The 21,013-nt window shown below is 46.3% G+C and overlaps 1 protein-coding gene across 1 annotated transcript in view; it reads right to left on the bottom strand.

The window, feature by feature from the left end:
• Positions 1-925: 925 nt before the first annotated feature.
• The window catches only part of LOC137522854 (voltage-dependent calcium channel gamma-6 subunit-like), a 208,385-nt gene continuing 188,297 nt past the window's right edge, over positions 926-21,013 (bottom strand). The window contains exons 3-4 of the mRNA XM_068242989.1: positions 13,714-13,851; positions 926-1,560 (exon numbers count right to left, since the gene is read on the bottom strand). Of these exons, the coding sequence (XP_068099090.1) occupies positions 1,334-1,560; positions 13,714-13,851 (365 nt within the window). The 3' untranslated portion in view covers positions 926-1,333. The remainder of the gene's footprint in view (positions 1,561-13,713; positions 13,852-21,013) is intronic.

The raw sequence follows: 21,013 nt of genomic DNA, 5'->3' as shown, positions 1-21,013 counted from the left end.
CCGCTTGGCAGCATGACCTTACGCATTAATTGCTAGTAGGAATTTACGCGTAAGCCTATAACGTAACAACTTGAATTACGGTATTCTTACGCGTAATTGCGTAAGGGCAATGCGTAATTACAGACATGTACCGAAATTGAATGTCTATGCCGTAAGCGTAATTTCGTAATGCGTAATAGCGTAAAATTACGCGTAATGATCCGTAAGCGTAGCTTTTTCCATTACGATCAGCACTGAACAGCTTCAACGGCATATGATTATTTCTTCCTGTGATGCAATAAGAGCGGCCATGTTCTGTATGTGATTACACACAGGCAAGCTACTCTGCATCTCCAGCCCTCAGCCTGTAAAAACTTCACTCCCCTCTCCTCCTCCCCTCTGCCTCTGAACTCTCTGGCTAGTACCACCTCCTCTTCCTCCTCCTCCTCCTGCCCACACTGAGCTCCCATAAGCCCTTGCTACATGGATCTGAGAGTGCCAAGGCACTGGAGAAGCTGTGGGTGAGGCTTGTTTAGTTTATAGGGGATTAGAGTATTAAAACAAAAAAAAGTATTGGGCTTGAGGAAGGCCTTATAAACTATATAAAAGGAAGACAATTATGCAATGAGTAAAAGTTTATCTTGGATCCACTTTAATGTTTGTATCTGCAAACAATAAAAAATGAATTTGGGGGGTTTCAAAGGCTCTGTATCATTGTAAAGGGGCACCTTTTGTTATTTGCAACCTCCCAGTTCCTGATATACACCATGCTTAGCCAGTTCACACAATCATACGGTTTTATGATTTCCATATAAATTGGATCACAGCATTCAGTAGAGCAGCATCCTTGGTCGGCTTTCTATTAAGGGTCTTCACAGTATCTGAGATTTGAAAATAGCAAAGCCAAAGCATGGAATATATTTGTGTAAATTCAATGCACACACTCTCCAGAATAAAAATAATCTTTAATAGCACAATATAATATAACACCAAAAAAAGAAAAAAAAAGTTTTTGTTTTTTTATACAATAGCCCTTCCCAACCCCCGAATACAATACATTAACAGAGTTCTGGATGCTACAAAGCTTATTTACAAAAGGGAAAAAAACATCCGGTCCGAAATAGGATATAAATAGATTGTCCATATATATCAGAGCATCTTCCTTTGCAAGAATTACCACAAAGTTTGAATACTGACTGTTAATCTGGATCAGGTGCGAAATATGACAATGACGTAAACAAACAACTGTCCTTGCATTGCAAAGGACTTCAGTGTTAAGAGCCCGGCCATGTTTGATCGGTCTCCAGCTCATCGACTAGGAAATTAAGCAGCAATGGTCTTCATCATTTATATTTTAAGAACTGCTTCCTTTCTTCATGCAAGATTCCCAAGGCTTCTTGGGCAAAGACGGCAATATCAGAATCAGGCAACATAGTCCTCCAAATATCAAAATGGCTCCCGCTGCTACCGCACATGCTGTAGACCAGGAGTATTCAAATTCCAACGCTACATTCTGGTTACTTGCCATGAGCCAACCGACAGCCTGACGAAATACCGCCATGGTGATGATGACGAAAACACCTGGCAAGTAACAAGTGAAAGAAATAGATTAGCATGCTCTTGAGATGACAAACTCAAGTGACTAAAACAGTTTGCAAAAGACTCAATATGTGGAATACGGCTTATTAGATTTCTGGTTTCAACTTTCTAGCCTTATATGATGTACACTTTTACATTTTTTTTTTTGTATAAAGTGAAAACTTTCCTCTTGGGAGAAAACATTGTATTCATCTTACAGGATAATTGTAGTTGTTTTGGTTTTTGACATTATGTCCAAGAAAGCCCCATTTTCCCAAGATATCAGAAGCTCCACCCTCAACATACATATTAGTACGCCACCGGTTAGTTTGGCACAGAAGGACAGGGACGGATTTAGGGGGGGGCAAGCGGGTCTCTTGCCCCAGGCGCAGTTTGTTAAATTCTTAAAAAGGCGGCAAAATGTGGATGGGGAATGGCAGTTTAGGCGCCAAAACCTGACCTTGCCCCAGGTCTAGATCCATCCCTGCAGAAGGAGCCAAGTGAAAGCTCACCTTGCTGCCGCTGAAATTCCTGGTGGCGTAAAATACTATTCCCCCTCCAAGTTGGTGCGCAACTCGGTAGAAGATATGTACTTCCAGGTCCACCTGTCGATGGCAATCGGATTATATGTACCATAGCATTGCAGCTATAGTCGTACTGATAGCCGTGCTGATATATTAGTCCCTGTCCCAGCGTCGAAGTGACCTACTTCCTTGTGCTTTATTGATATGCATAATGCATTACTGCACTTTAGTAACTGGCCATGATTAGTTACGTGTGGTAATGCTTTATGCATCTAAATATTGTGCACAGTTTGTCTACTATTTATGAGTCTCACTTTACTTCAGTTTAGAGAAATGGCCCATAGGTAAATCACTTTTTCTCCTGCCTTTTCTCCTAGGTGATATTTTTAAAACGTGTCAATAAAATGCCTTTTAAACCACCAACAAGCAAGAAAATACTCAAAATAATCCTTTTTATTTACTTTTTGGTACTTTTGCAAAGTACTGAAAAGTTATTTTAAAAATAAGTTTAAAAAATGATCTCCTAGGAGAAAAAAAGAAGAGAAAAAGTTAGTTGCATATGGTCCTTTATGTCACATCTGGTACCCTTTAAAAAGGAACTGTCAGCCATACCATCCCAGAAAAAAAACTCACATACATAAGTAGAAAAATACTTGCTCTACTTACATACAGTATGTATTTGCCTGTCCACATTTTTGATTTTAGTGTTTTTTCTATAGTAAAAAAAGAGAAAATTCTTCTTAGTCTATTTTGAAGCCAATCCTGATGTAATTTCCTCCCTTACTCTCCTCTGCCCGATTATGTATGCATTGCCTGCCCTCCTCCCAGTCTTCAGACACTCCCACTCAGTTCTGAGTGAGTTTCATAGCTTCTCAGCATAAGAAACATTGACCAATCAGAGAGGAACAGAGGTGTGGGTGAGGAAAAAGGTAGGGAAAGAGGCTTCAGTAAGGGAGAAAAAAAGTAAACACTGGCCACTTTTTACTAGTTAGGCCAATGCAGCTTTAAGGCCTCGCTGCAGGGCCGCACAACTCAGCACACAAGTGATTACCCCCTTTCTGCCCACCAAAAGAGATTTCTGTTGGTGGGCTCTGATTGCTCCTGGAGTTTTATTTATTTTTTATAAATATTTATTTGTTTTATTTGTCAATAAAATAAGCTATTTTTTTTCTTTTTGGCCAGAACTTCCTCCCTCCCCCCGCCAGCCAATCACCGTGTCCGGCTGTCATAGGCATCAGCCTATGACAGCCGGTCACTCCTGAGCCTGCCAGGGGGACAGCCGTGTCACACGGCTGTCCCCAGTACAGCGCTGCCGTAGATCACATCGCTGTACAGTTTCACCATCTAACAGTCTCCTAGCGGTGATCGCCCCTGGGAGACACTCCGTCATTCATTCGGAGATGCGCGTGCATTGGCGAGCACGATCTCCTGAAAAACCTCGCCGCACTCGGCGTTACGTTGTCGGCAAAAGGTTAAAGGAAATCCAATACTAAAATTAGGCTTCACAAATCATAGCAGTGGTTAAAGTCTTCTACATATATTAGATTACTGTCTATTGACCTAATCATTATGATTGTATTGTATCCCTGCATCCCTTAGATCAACCTCCCTAGCCACAGGAGCTCAATTAAGGATGTGGGCCAGCGCTTGTGTTGTATTGCATGCCCCGGCACAACGTATGTAGGCTTTTCCATGGGAACCGAGCGGATTGGAGGTGAACAGGGAGAAAGGTCTGGTATCCTTTAAGATCAGGACTAGGACTATTGTCACTTCAGGTTTGCTTTATGTTTTTGGCACTTTTACCTTTATGTTGTTGGCACTCTAAATCTCACTAGAGACTCTTGGCCTGATATACTGTGGTTCTTCAAGCTGCCAATCATCAAAACATTTTAAACCAAGTGCCTTCAAGAAAATTATTTAAGGGAACCTAAAGTGACAGTAAGGTCCCCATTTTAACTTACCTAGAACTTCTTCCAGCCACATGTAGTCATCCTGGTACTTTAAGGCCTTTCTGCTTTAGCTGCTGTGCCCCTCTAAAATCTGTCTGACTTAAAGGAACACTATTGATCTACATATTTTTTTTCAATTGAGATAGGAATTGTTTGGGAATTGCTGCTAAGTACTGGTGTATACATTTCACTGGCAACCTCTTTGTTTACTGTTATCAAAATACTTTAAAACTTTACTGATGCCAAAACTGATGGCAGAATGAGCCATGAGGAGAGGGGGAATTCCCCTCACACTTGATCAGTTAACCCTGTGTGTAACTCTGTATGAGAGAGAGAGAGAGAGAGAGAGAGAGAGAGCTCACAGCTTTTGTCACAGCTTTTCATACTGTTTTTGCTTTCTGAGAAAAATACTCTGTAGTCTGATATGCAACTCTGGCTGTGCATTGAAGCAGACACCCCTTCTGCAATTGATTTGCCCCAATATAGCTAAATTCTTCAATAAATGAAAGCTTTTGCCTCTGATATTTAACATGAAAAGTAGGAAAATGTTTACACAGCTACTTAGACATTATTTGTACATTGTCATTTAGAACACTTGGGCATCGATAGTATTCCTTTAAGTAGTTTCAGGCTACTGCACATGTGCAGCCCTGTGCCACGCACCTCATTGTGCTCTTGTTGCTGGGAACATTAGGCACATGTGCAGTTTCAATTTTTTTCAAACCGCGCCAGCGCAGAATGCTCCTGGCTACGGGAATTGAATTGAGGCACCGAAACCACAGCTTTTGAAGGGGACAGCGGCTGAAGTGAGAAGAGCAGAAAGACTATGAGGGATGAAGACATCTACAGTGTGCTGGAAAAAGCTCTAGGTAAATTAAATCTGGGACTTTACAGTGACTTTAGGTACCCTTTAAACAACAACTTAAAGTAAACCTGAGATGGTTTAAAAAGTGACAGCATTTTTTCTACCTTTTTTTTAATATATATGTGATGGGGGTATATTACTTTTACTTTTGCAAATAAGGGCTTGCAATTATTTACAAGGTACAGTAAAAAAAAAAATAGGGGACATGTTTATTTTTTGTAAATACTGTATTGTTGCAATACATCATACTAGGAATATAATTTAAAGAGGACCTGTAACCAAGAATTGAACTTCCCAATCAGTAGATGATACCCCCTTTTCCATGAGAAATCTATTCCTTTTCTAAAATGGATCAGGGGGCTTTGTATGGCTGATGTTTGGGTGAAACCCCTTCCACAGTGTGATGTCAGCGCCTCACAGCTCTGAGGTTCTGACATCACACTGTGGTAGCCTTGTTGCATTGTGGGAAATAACAGCTGTTTCCAACTGCCAAAAATGCAAGCAGCATCTCCTTCCAGTGACATCACTTGTCAGCAGTAAAAATGTCACCATGTGATAAATGTCAGAATGTAAATCAGTGAAAGGAAAGATTTTACAATGAGCAAACACTGACTAAATCATTTATACATAATTATTGTAAAAATTCCGTACTTTTTTTCAATTACACTATTTTCACTGGAGCTCCTCTTTAAATGTTGTTATAGCCATGACAAACAGGCAAATAACATGTGTTTTATCTACAGTAGCATTGTTTGTTTAAAAAATATAGGGGATGGAATTTAAGAAACAGTATATTTTTCAGTTTTTTTTTTCTCTTTACAATGGAAAATAAAGTAATTACTGAAAACAAACATCACTCACAAAAAGCCCAATTTGTGGTGAAAAAAAAAAGATAAACATCATTTAGGTATGGTAAGTAGTGATAAAGTTTTTGGGGAATGAATGGGATGAGCACTGAAATGTGAAAATTGCTTGCCCCCTTAAAGAGACTCTGAAGCGAGAATAATTTTCTCGCTTCAGATCTCATAGTTAGCAGGGGCACGTGTGCCCCTGCTAAAACGCCGCTATCCCGCGGCTAAACGGGGGTCCCTTCACCCCCAAACCCACCCCCGCAATGCTTGGTCGTAGACTTGGTCGTGAGTGGAGGCAGGGCTGCAGCCGTTAGCCCTGCCTCCAGTCGCGTCTATCAGCGGCGCATCGCCGCCTCTCCCCCGCCCCTCTCAGTGAAGGAAGACTGAGAGGGGCGGGGGAGAGGCGGAGATACGCGCTGACAGACGCGCGTGGGGCAGGGCTGCGGCGGTTAGCCCTGCCCCAACCAGGAAGTGCTCCCTCGCTGCACCGAGGGGATTTAGGGGTGAAGGGACCCCCGTTAAGCCGCGGGATAGCGGCGGTTTAGCAGGGACACACATGCCCCTGCTATCTATGAGGTCTGAAGCGAGATTTATTCTCGCTTCAGACTCTCTTTAAGGTGAAAATAACCCCTGGGCTAAAGTAGTTTAATTATCTGCTGCTAAATGTATTGTTGGCAGATACCACAGAACACCTTCAGATGCCTTGTAGAGTCTATACCTCAATGGGTCAGAGCTGGTTTGAAGACATAAGACAAATCTACACTTAGGTAGATAGTTTTAATGTTTTTGGCTCATCAGTGTTTATTGATATTATCAGTTATCATGATTAGTTAGAGGTAAAAATATAATAAATTAAACTTCTCACAAGGGAAATATGGTTTTATTATTCTATTGTTCATGTCCTTTTAAAACTCTTAGGGCTTAATTCACAAAAGGGTGCTAACACAGTTAGCACGCCTAAACGCTTTCGACGTGTAAACTAGGGGGCTAAGTAGTCTGCACGTCTAAAGCTCTTACTGATCGCGCGTTAAGTTGGTGCGCGTGAAACGTCGCACTGTTCGCATGTAAAACAGCTTTTCAGGCTATATTGCGTGCAAACGGTGCGATGTTTCATGCGCACCGGTGCGACGTTTCACGCACCGCGCATCGCTAACCTTTTCACGCGCAAACGCTTGCATGCTTATTAGCACGTGAAGCGGCCCTTTTCGCGTCCTAAGTGCCTTTTCACTGGCGTGCTAACATTTAGCACCCTTTAGGGCCCTTTTCCACCAGCGCGTTTGCGCTGGCTGAATCGCAAAAACGCAAACCGCTAGCGATTTTACAATCGCTACGGTTTGCTTTTTAACATAGGAATCGCGGTAGGTCATTTCCACTACCGCGATTCGTTTTTGCCAGGAACGCGAATGCGCGGCGGAGCGATATTTGCCGCGATTTTGCTATGCAGTGCATAGCATAGCAAAATCGCGGCCGCGAACGTCGGGGAATCGCCGGTAATTGCGATTCAGCAATCGCTAGCGTTCAGCGTGAACGCTAGCGATTGCTAGTGGAAAAGGGCCCTTAATGAATCGAGGCCTCAGTCTTACAGCAATTTCAGTGCTTTGTAGGCTCTCTTTCACGTGAATGAGGTGACCATTAGAGTTGGGCCGAACGGTTCGCCTGCGAACAGTTCCATGCGAACTTCAGTGGTTCGCGTTCGCGTCCCGCAGGCGAACCTTTGCGGAAGTTCGGTTCGCCCCATAATGCACATGGAGGGTCAACTTTGACCCTCTACATCACAGTCAGCAGGCCCAGTGTAGCCAATTAGGCTACACTAGCCCCTGGAGCCCCACCCCCCCTTATATAAGGCAGGCAGCGGCGGCCATTACGGTCACTCGTGTGCTGCCTGCGTTAGTGAGAGTAGGGCGAGCTGCTGCAGACTGTCTCTCAGGGAAAGATTAGTTAGGCTTAACTTGTTCCTGTCTGGCTGCATACCTGTTCTGTGAACCCACCACTGCATACCTGTGCTGTGAACCCACCACTGCATACCTGTGCTGTGAACCCACCACTGCATACCTGTTCAGTGAACCCACCACTGCATACCTGTGCTGTGAACCCACCACTGCATACCTGTTCAGTGAACCTGCCACTGCATACCTGTTCTGTTCAGTGGACCCGCCACTGTATACCTGTTCATTGAACCCACCACTGCATACCTGTGCTGTGAACCCACCACTGCATACCTGTGCTGTGAACCCACCACTGCATACCTGTTCTGTGAACCCACCACTGCATACCTGTTCTGTTCAGTGGACCCGCCACTGTATACCTGTTCAGTGAACCCGCCACTGCATACCTGTTGTGTTCAGTGAACCTGCCACTGCATACCTGTTCTGTGAACCCGCCACTGTATACCTGTTCTGTTTAGTGAACCCGCCACTGTATACCTGTTCTGTTTAGTGAACCCGCCACTGTATACCTGTTCAGTGAACCCGCCACTGCATACCTGTTCTGTTCAGTGGACCCGCCACTGCATACCTGTTCTGTGAACCCGCCACTGTATACCTGTTCTGTTTAGTGAACCCGCCACTGTATACCTGTTCTGTTTAGTGAACCCGCCACTGTGTACCTGTTCAGTGAACCCGCCACTGCATACCTGTTCTGTTCAGTGGACCCGCCACTGCATACCTGTTGTGTTCAGTGAACCTGCCACTGCATACCTGTTCTGTGAACCCGCCACTGTATACCTGTTCTGTTTCGTGAACCCGCCACTGTATACCTGTTCAGTGAACCCGCCACTGTATACCTGTTCTGTTTAGTGAACCCACCGCATCAGTGCGCATACCTGTGCAGTTAAATGAACCCACCTACCTACGTGAGTGCACGCAGTGTGATATACCACTCCGTGCATACCCGATATGGACAAAACAGGTAGAGGAAGCGGTAGTTCCAGAGCCAGAGGAAGGCCACCCGGCAGGTCTGCGCGAGGTCGTGTAAATGTAATTTCGTGTGGACCTGGCCCACAGTACAGTGCTCGGAAGAAGGCACGTCCCATCACCTCCCAAGATTGTCAGGACGTGGTTGAGTATTTAGCGACACAGAACACCTCATCTTGCTCAGCCACCAGCGCTACTACTAGCACCACTTCCGCTGCATTTGACACTTCGCAAGAATTATTTAGTGTTGAAATCACTGATGCACAGCCATTGTTGTTACAGCCAGATGAATTTTCACCAGCTCATATATTTGAGTTACCCGGCAACACTATGGATGTAACGTGTAAGGAGGATGAAGGACCTACTGATGGTGCATGTTTGGATTTGTCTGAGGCAAGCGAAGCTGGGCAGGATGATTACGATGATGACGATGATAGGGATCCTCTGTATGTTCCCAATAGAGGAGATGAAGAGGGGGACAGTTCAGAGGGGGAGTCAGAGAGTAGTAGGAGGAGAGAAGTTGCTGAAAGAAGCTGGGGCAGCTCTTCGTCAGAAACAGCTGGTGGCAGAGTCCGGCACCATGTATCGCCACCTATGTACAGCCAGCCAACTTGCCCTTCAGCATCAGCTGCTGAGGTCCCCATAGTGCCCACATCCCAGGGTGGCTCAGCGGTGTGGAAATTTTTTAATGTGTGTGCCTCAGATCGGAGCAAAGCCATCTGTTCGCTCTGCCAACAAAAATTGAGCCGTGGAAAGGCCAACACTCACGTAGGGACAAGTGCCTTACGAAGGCACCTGGAGAAAAGGCACAAACAGCAATGGGATGGCCACCTGAGCAAAAGCAGCAGCAGCACACAAAAGCAAAGCCACCCTCCTTCTCCTCTTCCTCCTCCATCAGGTGCATTATCTGCTTCTGCCGCTTTCTCCCTTCCACCTTCACAGGCACCCTTCTCCACTCCGCCTCTGCCCTTGAGCGGTTCCTGCTCCTCTGCCCACAGCAGCAGTCAGGTGTCCGTGAAGGAAATGTTTGAGCGGAAGAAGCCAATTTTGGCCAGTCACCCACTTGCCCGGCGTCTGACAGCTGACGTGGCGGAACTGTTAGCTCGGCAGCTGTTACCATACCGGCTGGTGGACTCTGAGGCCTTCCGTAAATTTGTGGCCATCGGAACACCGCAGTGGAAGATGCCAGGCCGCACTTATTTTTCGAGAAAGGCCATACCCCAACTGCACCGTGAAGTTGAGAGGCAAGTGGTGTCATCTCTTGCGAAGAGCGTTGGGTCAAGGGTACACCTGACCACGGATGCCTGGTCTGCCAAGCACGGGCAGGGCCGTTACATTACCTACACAGCCCATTGGGTGAACCTGGTGGTGAACGATGGCAAGCAGGGCGCAGCGGACCAAATTGTGACACCTCCACGGCTTGCAGGCAGGCCTCCTGCCACCTCCTCTCCTCCTGCTACATGCTCTTCGCTGTCCTCCTCCTCCTTGGCTGAGTGGCAGTTCTCCTCTCCAGCTACACAGCCCCAGCTCCGCAGGGCCTATGCTGCATGCCAGGTAAGACGGTGTCACGCCGTCTTAGACATGTCTTGTCTCAAAGCGGAGAGTCACACTGGAGCAGCTCTCCTGGCTGCTCTTAAGAAACAGGTGGATGAGTGGCTGACCCCGCACCACCTGGAGATAGGCAACGTGGTGTGCGACAACGGCAGCAATCTGCTTGCCGCTTTGCATATGGGGAAGCTGACACACATACCCTGCATGGCACATGTCATGAATCTAGTGGTTCAAAGATTTGTGGCAAAGTACCCTGGCTTAGCGAATGTCCTGAAGCAGGCCAGGAAGTTCTGTGGGCATTTGAGGCGGTCTTACACAGCCATGGCACGCTTTGCGGAAATTCAGCGCAAAAACAACATGCCGGTGAGACGCCTCATTTGCGATAGCCCGACTCGCTGGAACTCGACCCTGCTCATGTTCTCCCGCCTGCTAGAACAGAAGAAAGCCGTGACCCACTACCTCTACAACTTCAGTAGAATAAAACAGTCTGGGAAGATGGGGATGTTCTGGCCCGACAACTGGACACTGATGGAAAATGCATGCAGGCTCATGCGGCCGTTTGAGGAGGTGACCAACCTGGTGAGCCGCAGTGAGGGCACCATCAGCGACTTAATTCCCTACGCTTACTTCTTGGAGCGTGCTGTGCGTAGAGTGGCGGATGAAGCTGTGAATGAGCGTGACCAGGAACCGTTACGGCAGGAACAGGCATGGGACCAATTTTCATCAGACCCAGCTGTTTCCTCAACACCTGCGGCAGCACAGAGGGGGGAGGAGGAGGAGGAAGAAGAGAAGTCGTGTGCAGAAGACGAGTCAGACTCAGAGGATGATGAGCAAGGTGTTTCTTTGGGGGACGAGGAGGAGGGGACAGCGGCAGGAGAACAACCTCAGCAGGCATCGCAAGGGGCTTGTGCTGCTCAACCTTCCCGTGGTATTGTTCGCGGCTGGGGGGAGGAGGTTGACTTACCTGACGTCACTGAGGAAGAGCAAGAGGAGATGGAGGGTACTGGATCCGACTTTGTGCAGATGTCGTCTTTTATGCTGTCCTGCCTGTTGAGGGACCCCCGTATAAAAAACCTCAAGGGGAATGACCTGTACTGGGTGGCCACACTACTAGACCCTCGGTACAGGCACAAAGTGGCAGACCTGTTACCAACTCACCGGAAGGTGGAAAGGATGCAGCACATGCAGAACCAGCTGTCAACTATGCTTTACAATGCCTTTAAGGGTAATGTGACGGCACAACGCCAGCAAGGTACCACTGCCACTAATCCTCCTCCCGTGTCCACGCAGTCAAAGACAGGACGCTCCAGCGATCTCATGGTGATGTCGGACATGCGGACGTTCTTTAGTCCAACGCCTCGCCGTAGCCCTTCCGGATCCACCCTCCACCAACGCCTGGAACGGCAGGTAGCCGACTACCTGGCCTTAAGTGTGGATGTAGACACTGCTGTGAACAGCGATGAGGAACCCTTGAACTACTGGGTGCGCAGGCTTGACCTGTGGCCAGAGCTGTCCCAATTTGCCATCCAACTTCTCTCCTGCCCTGCCGCAAGCGTCCTGTCAGAAAGGACCTTCAGCGCAGCTGGAGGCATTGTCACAGAGAAGAGAAGTCGCCTAAGTCACAAAAGTGTTAAGTACCTCACCTTTATCAAAATGAATGAGGCATGGATCCCGGAGGGCTGCTGCCCGCCCCAAGACTAAGTCAGTCCCCGCACACACAGCATCTCTGCCTGCACGCCGTGTGACTGGCTGCCTGGCCTGCCCCAAGAAGACTAAGTCGCTCCCAGTCCCTCCACACAGCATGTCTGCCTGCACGCCGCTTGACTACCTTCTCCGCCACCACCAACAGGGTCCGGGACTCCAGGCGGATTGCTGAATTTTTTAGGCCGCTGCTAGCAGCGGCCGCTGTAATAATTTTTCTGGTGCGTGTACATGACTGCCTAATTTTTCTGGCTGCACTGCGGGCAGCTGCAACAACAAAAGAAAAGGCATGTACATGCGCCCATTCCCCTTCGTGATCATTACCTTGCCGTGGTGAAGGGGCTTGCGTATCACAATGAAGCAATGACCGGCGCCTAGATGAGTGTCTCGGGGGGCACACAAAAGATAATAAGGTCGTTGCTTCATTGTGGTCAGACCAAATTTGATCAGCTGGACAGTCACTGTTCTGTCATTCAGCTACATCAGCCAGGCGACCATATGGGCTGTAAAGCCACCAAAACCTGCACTCTCGCCATGGTGCGCACCAGTCAAGCACGGCCGTCACTACACAAACAGCTGTTTGCGGTGCGTTACACGGTGAGTTTGGTGTGTCAGTGTGAAGCAGTACCTTAATTACACTACCTGATTGATGTATATGTTACGGCCAGAACCCGAAGTTTGGCCACTTCTAGTTCTGGCCGGCCACTTCGGGTTCTGGCCGGCCAATGCGCGAAGTGGCCGCTGCGCTGCGGCCAATGTAAGAAATGGATTGATTCCTCTCAGGTTAATGTATCTTCTGACCGCAGCGCAGCGGCCAAACGTATCACAACTTTAGTGAATTTATTGCAATTCAGCCGGCGGCAATGTAACAATTCAAGCCGCCGGCTTTTTCTCTGCGCCTCTCTCTCCTTCCCCCCCCCCCCCCCCCTCGCTCCTCTTCTATGGGCAGCCGGCGGGGACATTCGTGTCCCCGAGAGTCGTTCGTGGCGCCAGGGCAGCAGAGCGGGGAGGCTGCAGACATTGCTTCTGCCAGCACCCGCTCTGCAAGAACGGCAGGATTCCCCTGCCGCGACGAACGACTCCAGCTGCCACTCGTGTCCCCGCCGGCTGCCCATAGAAGAGGAGCGAGAGGGGGGGGGGGGGGGGGGAAGGAGAGAGAGGCGCAGAGAAAAAGCCGGCGGCTTGAATTGTTACATTGCCGCCGGCTGAATTGCAATAAATTCACTAAGTTGTGATACGTTTGGCCGCTGCGCTGCGGTCAGAAGATACATTAACCTGAGAGGAATCAATCCATTTCTAACATTGGCCGCAGCGCAGCGGCCACTTCGCGCATTGGCCGGCCAGAACCCGAAGTGGCCGGCCAGAACTAGAAGTGGCCAAACTTCGGGTTCTGGCCGTAACATATACACATGCAAGATGTTTGAAAGCACTTTAGGCCTGTCATTTAGCATTCAATGTGATTTCTGCCCTTAAAACGCTGCTTTGCGTCAAATCCAGATTTTTCCCCGGGACTTTTGGCATGTATCCCACTCCGCCATGCCCCCCTCCAGGTGTTAGACCCCTTGAAACATCTTTTCCATCACTTTTGTGGCCAGCATATTTTTTTTTTTTTTCAAAGTTCGCATCCCCATTGAAGTCTATTGCGGTTCGCGAACTTTAACGCAAACCGAACCTTCCGCGGAAGTTCGCGAACCAGGTTCGCGAACCTAAAATCGGAGGTTCGGCCCAACTCTAGTGACCATAGATGAATATAATGCAGAGCACACCTTTGTAACATTTTGTACTGTACAGAAGCTTCCTTACCTGAAAGAATGAAAAAGAATGAGGCAGGCTTCAGGAGGAATTCCACTCCTTTGCTCAAAACCATTGTTATACAAATTGATCCCATTACCATAAGAGTTATGCTGAGCAGAGAAAGAACAGCTGCTGTGATATTGAGATCTGTGGAAGAAACATACAGGTGAATGGCACAGCACACATACATATACATCTTATAACCACACATTAACTGGACATACTTTTAAGGGTAATTGCATGCATGCTCTTGACCAGTGTCTGCCCACCTTCAGTCAGCAGCAGATGAGAGGCGACTGCTTATATTGTTCATTGGAGTGTATTCAGCAAATGTCTGTAAAACTGCTGTGCACAGATTTACTGGTGCTACTTATTGGTAGGGTAGCCTGCTTTGTGCAATTATTATGCCCCGTTTTACCTAGGTAAGGTATATGTTACCGCAGTACTGCGTTCTGCAATTGCATAATACACGGTACTCTGATAATGTAAACATTACAGTACTTAGGTAATGCAGGTAACACTAATTGTGCAAAATTGGCTGCAATATTAATGAAATGGTGGATTTTTAGTAACAGTGCTCCAATACCACTGATGGGGAGTGTGTTGACTCACTGTCAGTGGCATCAGAGTTCTATCACAGTTCTGCACAGCCCATTGAAATCAATAGGCTGCCTCCTAATTGATGTGCGGGGGGAAAAACTGAAGCATTTTTTCCCCACTAAACATGTGATTCCCATCTAGAGGGAATCGAATACGTTCTCGCTATGCGTACTTCATTACTGTACAAAAGGCCCCCTAAAAGGGCTGCTCAGCCAGGTAAACAAGTGAATAACTTTTCTCTCACTGGTTGTCATTTGAGGCTTCAACATCTGGATTGAATTATGCTAAAACAGATTTCCATTGGCCCAACAAGATTGGCGAACCTATCTCACTGATATTTTCCCACTGAGATTTGCTTTCCAAAGATATCTGCTGGTGCTCATGGACAGGAAGCTGACATGACAAGAGGATGGGGTGAAGGACACCTTGGAAAAAACAGAGACAACGGGATCCAAATAGTGCAACACTTCACTAGGTTTTTTTGGGTGAATATAACTCCTAGAAGAAATATATGCAAAGGTGGGTTGCAGGAAGGAGCAATTGGGTACATTGGGTACATTGCGTGTCAGCTCATCTGCTGACATGCTGCTATGTTATTGGTTAATTTGGATTTCTTTGCTTTCTGATTGGTTAGTCCTTGTATATACAGTGGGATGCGAAAGTTTGGGCAACCTTGTCAATTGTCATGATTTTCCTGTATAAATCGTTGGTTGTTACAATAAAAAATGTCAGTTAAATATATTTTATAGGAGACACACACAGTGATATTTGAGAAGTGAAATGAAGTTTATTGGATTTACAGAAAGTGTGCAATAATTGTTTAAACAAAATTAGGCAGGTGTATAAATTTGGGCACCACAGTAAAGTGCGCTGAATGGTTGAACGATGTACAGTGACTCCATCTGCAGCAAGATGATGTTCTAGGTCTTTGGTGCTGGTCTGTGGGTTGACTCTGACTGTTCTCACCATTCGTTGCTTCTGTTTATCCGAGATTTTTCTTGGTCTGCCACTTCGAGCCTTAACTTGAACTGAGCCTTTGGTCTTCCATTTCCTTAATATGTTCCTAACTGTGGAAACAGACAGCTGAAATCTCTGAGACAGCTTTTTGTATCCTTCCCCTAAACCATGATGGTGAACAATCTTTGTCTTCTGGTCATTTGAGAGTTGTTTTGAGACCCCATGTTGCTACTCTTCAGAGAAAATTAAAGGAAAAGGGAAACTTACAATTGACCCCCTTAAATACTCCTCATAATTGTATTCATCTGTGTATGTAGGTCAGGGGTCACTGAGCTTACCAAGCCAATTTGAGTTCCAGTATTTAATTCTAAAGGTTTTGGAATCAATAAAATGACAACAGTGCCCAAATTTATGCACCTGCCTAATTTTGTTTAAACAATTATTGCACACTTTCTGTAAATCCAATAAACTTCATCTCCTATATGATATATTTAACTGACATTTTTTATCCTAACAACCAAAGATTTATACAGGAAAATCCTGACAATTAACAAGGTTGCCCAAACTTTTGCATCCCACTGTAGCTAAGGTGAGCGCCCTCAGACATCGCCTGTGATAGCATTAGCTGTGGCTTGGCTTGTTGCTGGGTATGCACTCACACTCTGATTGATCTCTGTTGCCGACTTTGCCTTGTATCCTGACCAAGCTTTACTCTAGATTGATTGCCCTTGCCAACCACTGCTGGTTTCTACTTCACCTTCGATTGCATTATCTGTTGCCGACTTTGCTTTGTACTCGGACTTGCCTGATTGCTGCCTGGATCGACCCCTGCATGATTTAAGGACTCCCTTGAACTCTGCCTGGACTGACATTGGCTTGAACTGACCACGCTACCTGTAAAGTGTTTGAACTACCTAAACCAATCCTCAACAGTATGCAGTCACCCGGCTATCATCAGGACTGTCTCAGCCTTTAGGCCTCAGGTGACAATACTACTTTTAAATACTGTGCCTTGTATCTAACTACTAGTGTGTTTGGTGAATACTATCTGTCAGTCTGTATGCTACATCTACCTGCAGGGTTACTGTAGTTCTGTGTTAGGTAGGAGTTTGCGCAGGTGTTACGGGCTGGGCTATAGGTCAGTCATATGGGCATACAGCCTGACCTATAGTCATTGACCAGACTAGCCTGACAGGACTGTTGAATCCCCCCCCCCCTTCCTTTTAGAAAAGGGGAGGATCGACTAGCACAACAGGGGTGAAGAGTCATCCAGGGTGGATAAAACTTATTAAAAACCAAATAAAATGAAAAAAGATGGAGGTGGCTTAAGGTGGCCATACATCAGACGACTTGGCTGCCGATTGACCATCCAATTCGATCATTATAATCGAATTGGATGGAAATTGGTGCTGCCAAGTGCCAATTGGTCACATGGTCAATCGCACGTGCCGCAAAATGTCAGGCCGAAGTTGATTGGTCAGGTGTGCGGTGGTACGGTGACGATTTCCGCATTTATACATTACCTGTCCTCCTGGCGGCTCTCCGTATACACGCTACTGGAACATAGTGTCTGACGTTGGCGCATAGCATGTGACTCAAGACGCTATGCACCAGTGGCATGTATGGATAGCCGCCTGGAGGTTTACAGACACTGTGCGGAGGCTGCTACAGGACAGGTAAACTATAAATGCGGACTGTATTTCATGCTGAAATCGGACGGGAATCGGACGGTAGTGTATGGGCAGAATCAACAAAAAACAAATTTATCTCTAATCAAATTGGATTAGAGATACATTTTTCTCTTTGTCGAATCTGCCCATAATCGTCAGGTCTATGGGCACCTTTACCTCTCAACTGACACAATCAATTAAAAACAAAGCAGATTTTTCTTTGCACAGCCTCTGCAAATAAAAATCTACTTTCTTTTAAATTGATTGTGTCAGTTGAGAAGTAAGGCACCTCCATCTTTTTTCATCTCATTTGGTTTTTAACACGTTTTATACACTCTGGGCACATCTTTACCCCTGTTGAGGAAGCTGACATGATCAGCAACCATCCTCGTCTAGATAGCATATCCTGTAACTAGGGTTGCTGCGGTATACAGGTATGACGATATACAGCGGTTTGATTGTGCATGGTAATCATACCATGCACAATCTCGTATTACCGGTTTTCGGGGGGCGGGGCGACCGGGAGGGCAGGGATGCGACACAGCGGTGAAAGAAATACTTACTTGCCGGGCCAGTCCTCGCGCTGTACTGGCTTCATTCGTTTTCCTGTTCTTGCCTCACATTTCCCTGAAACAGCACCCCCAGGCGCTATCACAAGGAGAAGGAAGCACGAACAGGAAGTAGACTGAAGCCAGTACACGCATGAGGACTGGCCCGGCAAGTGAGTATTTGTAACCCCTGCTGCTGCGTCCCTCACACCCCCCCCCCTCTCTATACTGCGGGCACCTATATCTATCCCTGGCTACCTATTCTGCAGCCACCTATTCTGCCTACACCTAGCTCTGGCTACCTATGCTGTGGCCACCTATCCTGCCTACACCAATCCCTGGCTACTTATGCTGCAGCCACCTATCCTGCCTACACCTAGCTCTAGCTACCTATGCTGCAGCCACCTATCCTGCCTACACCTAGCTCTGGCTACCTATGCTGCAGCCACCTATCCTGCCTACACCTAGCTCTGGCTATTTATGCTGCGGCCACCTAATACTGGCTACACCTATCCCTGGCTACCTATGCTGTAGCCACCTACTACTGGGGTGGGGGGGGGGGGCATATTATTAAATGTAAGGGGGGGAGCCCAGGTCCAAATAATTGTATAATATTATATACCATAATACCGTCACATCGTGATATTTTTATTTTTACGGTTATCATACCGTGGAATTTCATACTGTTGCAACCCTACCTGTAACAAAAAGCATTCTAACTAAAGATATCATAATATCTTTACTTTGTCTTGTAAACAAACAGACAAAAAAAACCTGCAACAAGTATAACACCCCGCAAACCGAGGGCCCAACTACCTGATGAACCTGCTGGTCTGTTACACTGAAACCCGTGGTCTCTGGTGTCAGGTTCAGCTCATACTGCATTTATCTCTGGAGTGTTGGGCATTCTGCCAGGCTGCTCTGACTCTGTGGAATCACCTCCCAATAAAGTTCAAGTGGTCCTCTCTGGAAGTATTTAAAAAAAGACTGAGAATACACCCTGTTACACAAAAGTGGCCCATGCAAACAGATCTTTTTCTGGACTACTGGGAAATATATTTTGAGTACAGTATCTACTGTCAGCGAGTAGAGATCAATGAAGATACTTCTTTCTGTAGTCAGTATAATAAACTTTTACAATACACTAACAATTTCAGACAAGTGACGTGCCATAGGGATATATAAGCCCACTCTGATATTCCACAAATACTTACCTTAGATCAGGACTCTGGCACTGGCATATGCCAGTTTCATAGTTCCGTTTCATGGTTGCATTAACAATAAAACGAAAATCACAACAAAACAAAATATGGCAGGTAGCTAGGCAGCTATGAGGGGTGGGGGGGGGGGGGGGGTGTAAAGGGGAACCGTATGTCCTTTGGTGCAGCACTGTTACATAGCAATATATAGATATAGGAAGTGTTTCTGATGGGGAAACCAGAGTATTTAATGTAAAAGTGAGTATCCTGAATAATTTACTACATGCCAGTACAGTTCCTCGTTAAGCTGCCATATATAGTTGAATATTTTCGGTTGCTGGGGCTGACATGCATGCTCACAAAGGGGTGTGCTCACTAACCTACAGTAAATTTGCTGTGCGCAGGGAGCACACTGCAATATTACCAGTAATCCTGACAGTAAGGTTGTGCTAAGTGCGCAATGCATGCTACGGTACTATCGGCTTCACCGGTTAAATTGCTGTGCATGTGCACTGCTGCACACAGTAACTTTCCCATAGGAAGCAGGAAAAAGGGGCGCTGGCATCTAGTAGACGAAAAGGGCGCTGCCATAGACTCTAATGCAATTATCACTAATACGGCGATAAAAGCTGAAAAAAAGGGCGCCTGATAAATATCGTTAACAACATTAGAACATAAAAGTTTTTGAAGTATGTTATCGTTTTAGAAGCTTGCAACGTTATAGTTTTTAGTCATATTATTTCACTTGTATGTACAGATTTTACGTTATCAAAGATACTATCGTTTCTGTGTGTAAAAGGGTGTTAATGCCGTGGGAGTGGTTAGGGTTAGGCACCACCGGGGGGTAGTTAGGGTTATGCAACACCGGCACCACCCGGGGTGTTAGGGTTAGGCTCCACCAGGGGCGGTTAGGGTTAGGCAACACCAGGGGTTGTTAGGGTTAGGCACCACCAGGGGAGTGGTTAGTTTTAGGCACCACCTGGGGAGGGTTCTGTGTGAGAGTAGGGTTGGGTTAAGCTTTATTGTTGACTTACGTTATGATTTTTAACATTAATATAATTTGGTTATCAACTCCCATCTGTTTTAAAACCGTATTTATTGTTACCAATTTAGTTAACACTGTTTATCGTTATTGAGATTTCGCTATCCACCGGCACAATTTCGCCACCCAGCCAAGCCCTTTTTTCCTGGCACCCTTTTTTCACGCACTTCCCATATATTAGTGAATACACCCTAAAGTTTGAAGAGTTATTCGGAATTCTACAGTTATACTTATCAGCAAGAGGACTATTTCTACATAATAAGTGCAATTTCACGAAAATGAGTAAAAAGACAACCCCGAAGTATGTTGTCATGAATGTCTTTAGTAGCCTCAAAACTGATTTAATAAATGTTGCTCAATCATCCCAATTTAATAGTATCACTAGAGGCATGGTCATTGAGGACACACATAACTTCAGCACTTTCACACATGTCGAAGTAATTCAAATATTGAAGAAAATCTGAAATAATTGGATGTTTGAAGTAAGCAGATGCATTTGGCTATGTCATACAATGGGGTCATACAATGGGGTTGATGCAGAAAACTGCACTAATATTGGTGTGTGCAGACAGCACAAAGCAATATTACCATAACTACTGGCAGCAGTGTAATGCGCGTTACCATAGCAATGCTCACAAGACTGTATTACCTCAGGTCATGCAAATAGCATAACTTTCGGCACACAGCTGCAGGTAGTAACACACACTCAAATTTGATTGGACAATTGGCCAGTTTTAACACTTTATTGTAGTATGAGGGGTTACTTATACAATCTGTTCATAGTATTCAATATCTGTTGGCAGGGGCGTTGCTAACCCAAAAGATCAGTGGCACGTGCCCCGGATCTTTTCTGGAGTGCCCCGGATGTCCCCCAGGCAGAGTCAGCTGTAGTGCCTCAATGGCAGGCATGCTGGAAGCTGTAGTGCATCAATCGGGGGTATGCTGGGTGCTGTGGTTCCTCTATGTGGGCATACTGGGTGCTGTGGTGCCATGCTGGGTGCTGTGATGCCTTTATGGGGGCATGCACGGAGCTGTGGTTCTTCTATGGGGCATGCTGCTGATGTTGTGGTGCCTCAGTGGCAGGCCGGTGGGAACGTGGGAGGGGGTCCACTAGACGGTCAGGGAATGCTGTTGGGGAACTGGCGATAACCTGGCAGCAGGCCAGACCAGCCAGCACAGAAGCCAGATAGCTTTGCCAAGTTATGTTTAAATGACACTGCCTATTTATGTTATCTGCTGCATTTTTCTTGTATAAATGCAGAGGGGGCTTCATCCAACATTTTTCTGGGCAGG

The sequence above is a fragment of the Hyperolius riggenbachi genome, chromosome 6 (assembly GCF_040937935.1).
Source record: "Hyperolius riggenbachi isolate aHypRig1 chromosome 6, aHypRig1.pri, whole genome shotgun sequence".
Lineage (NCBI taxonomy): Eukaryota > Metazoa > Chordata > Amphibia > Anura > Hyperoliidae > Hyperolius > Hyperolius riggenbachi.
Note: the sequence above shows the minus strand (reverse complement) of the source record. Positions and strands in the feature narration are given on the sequence as shown.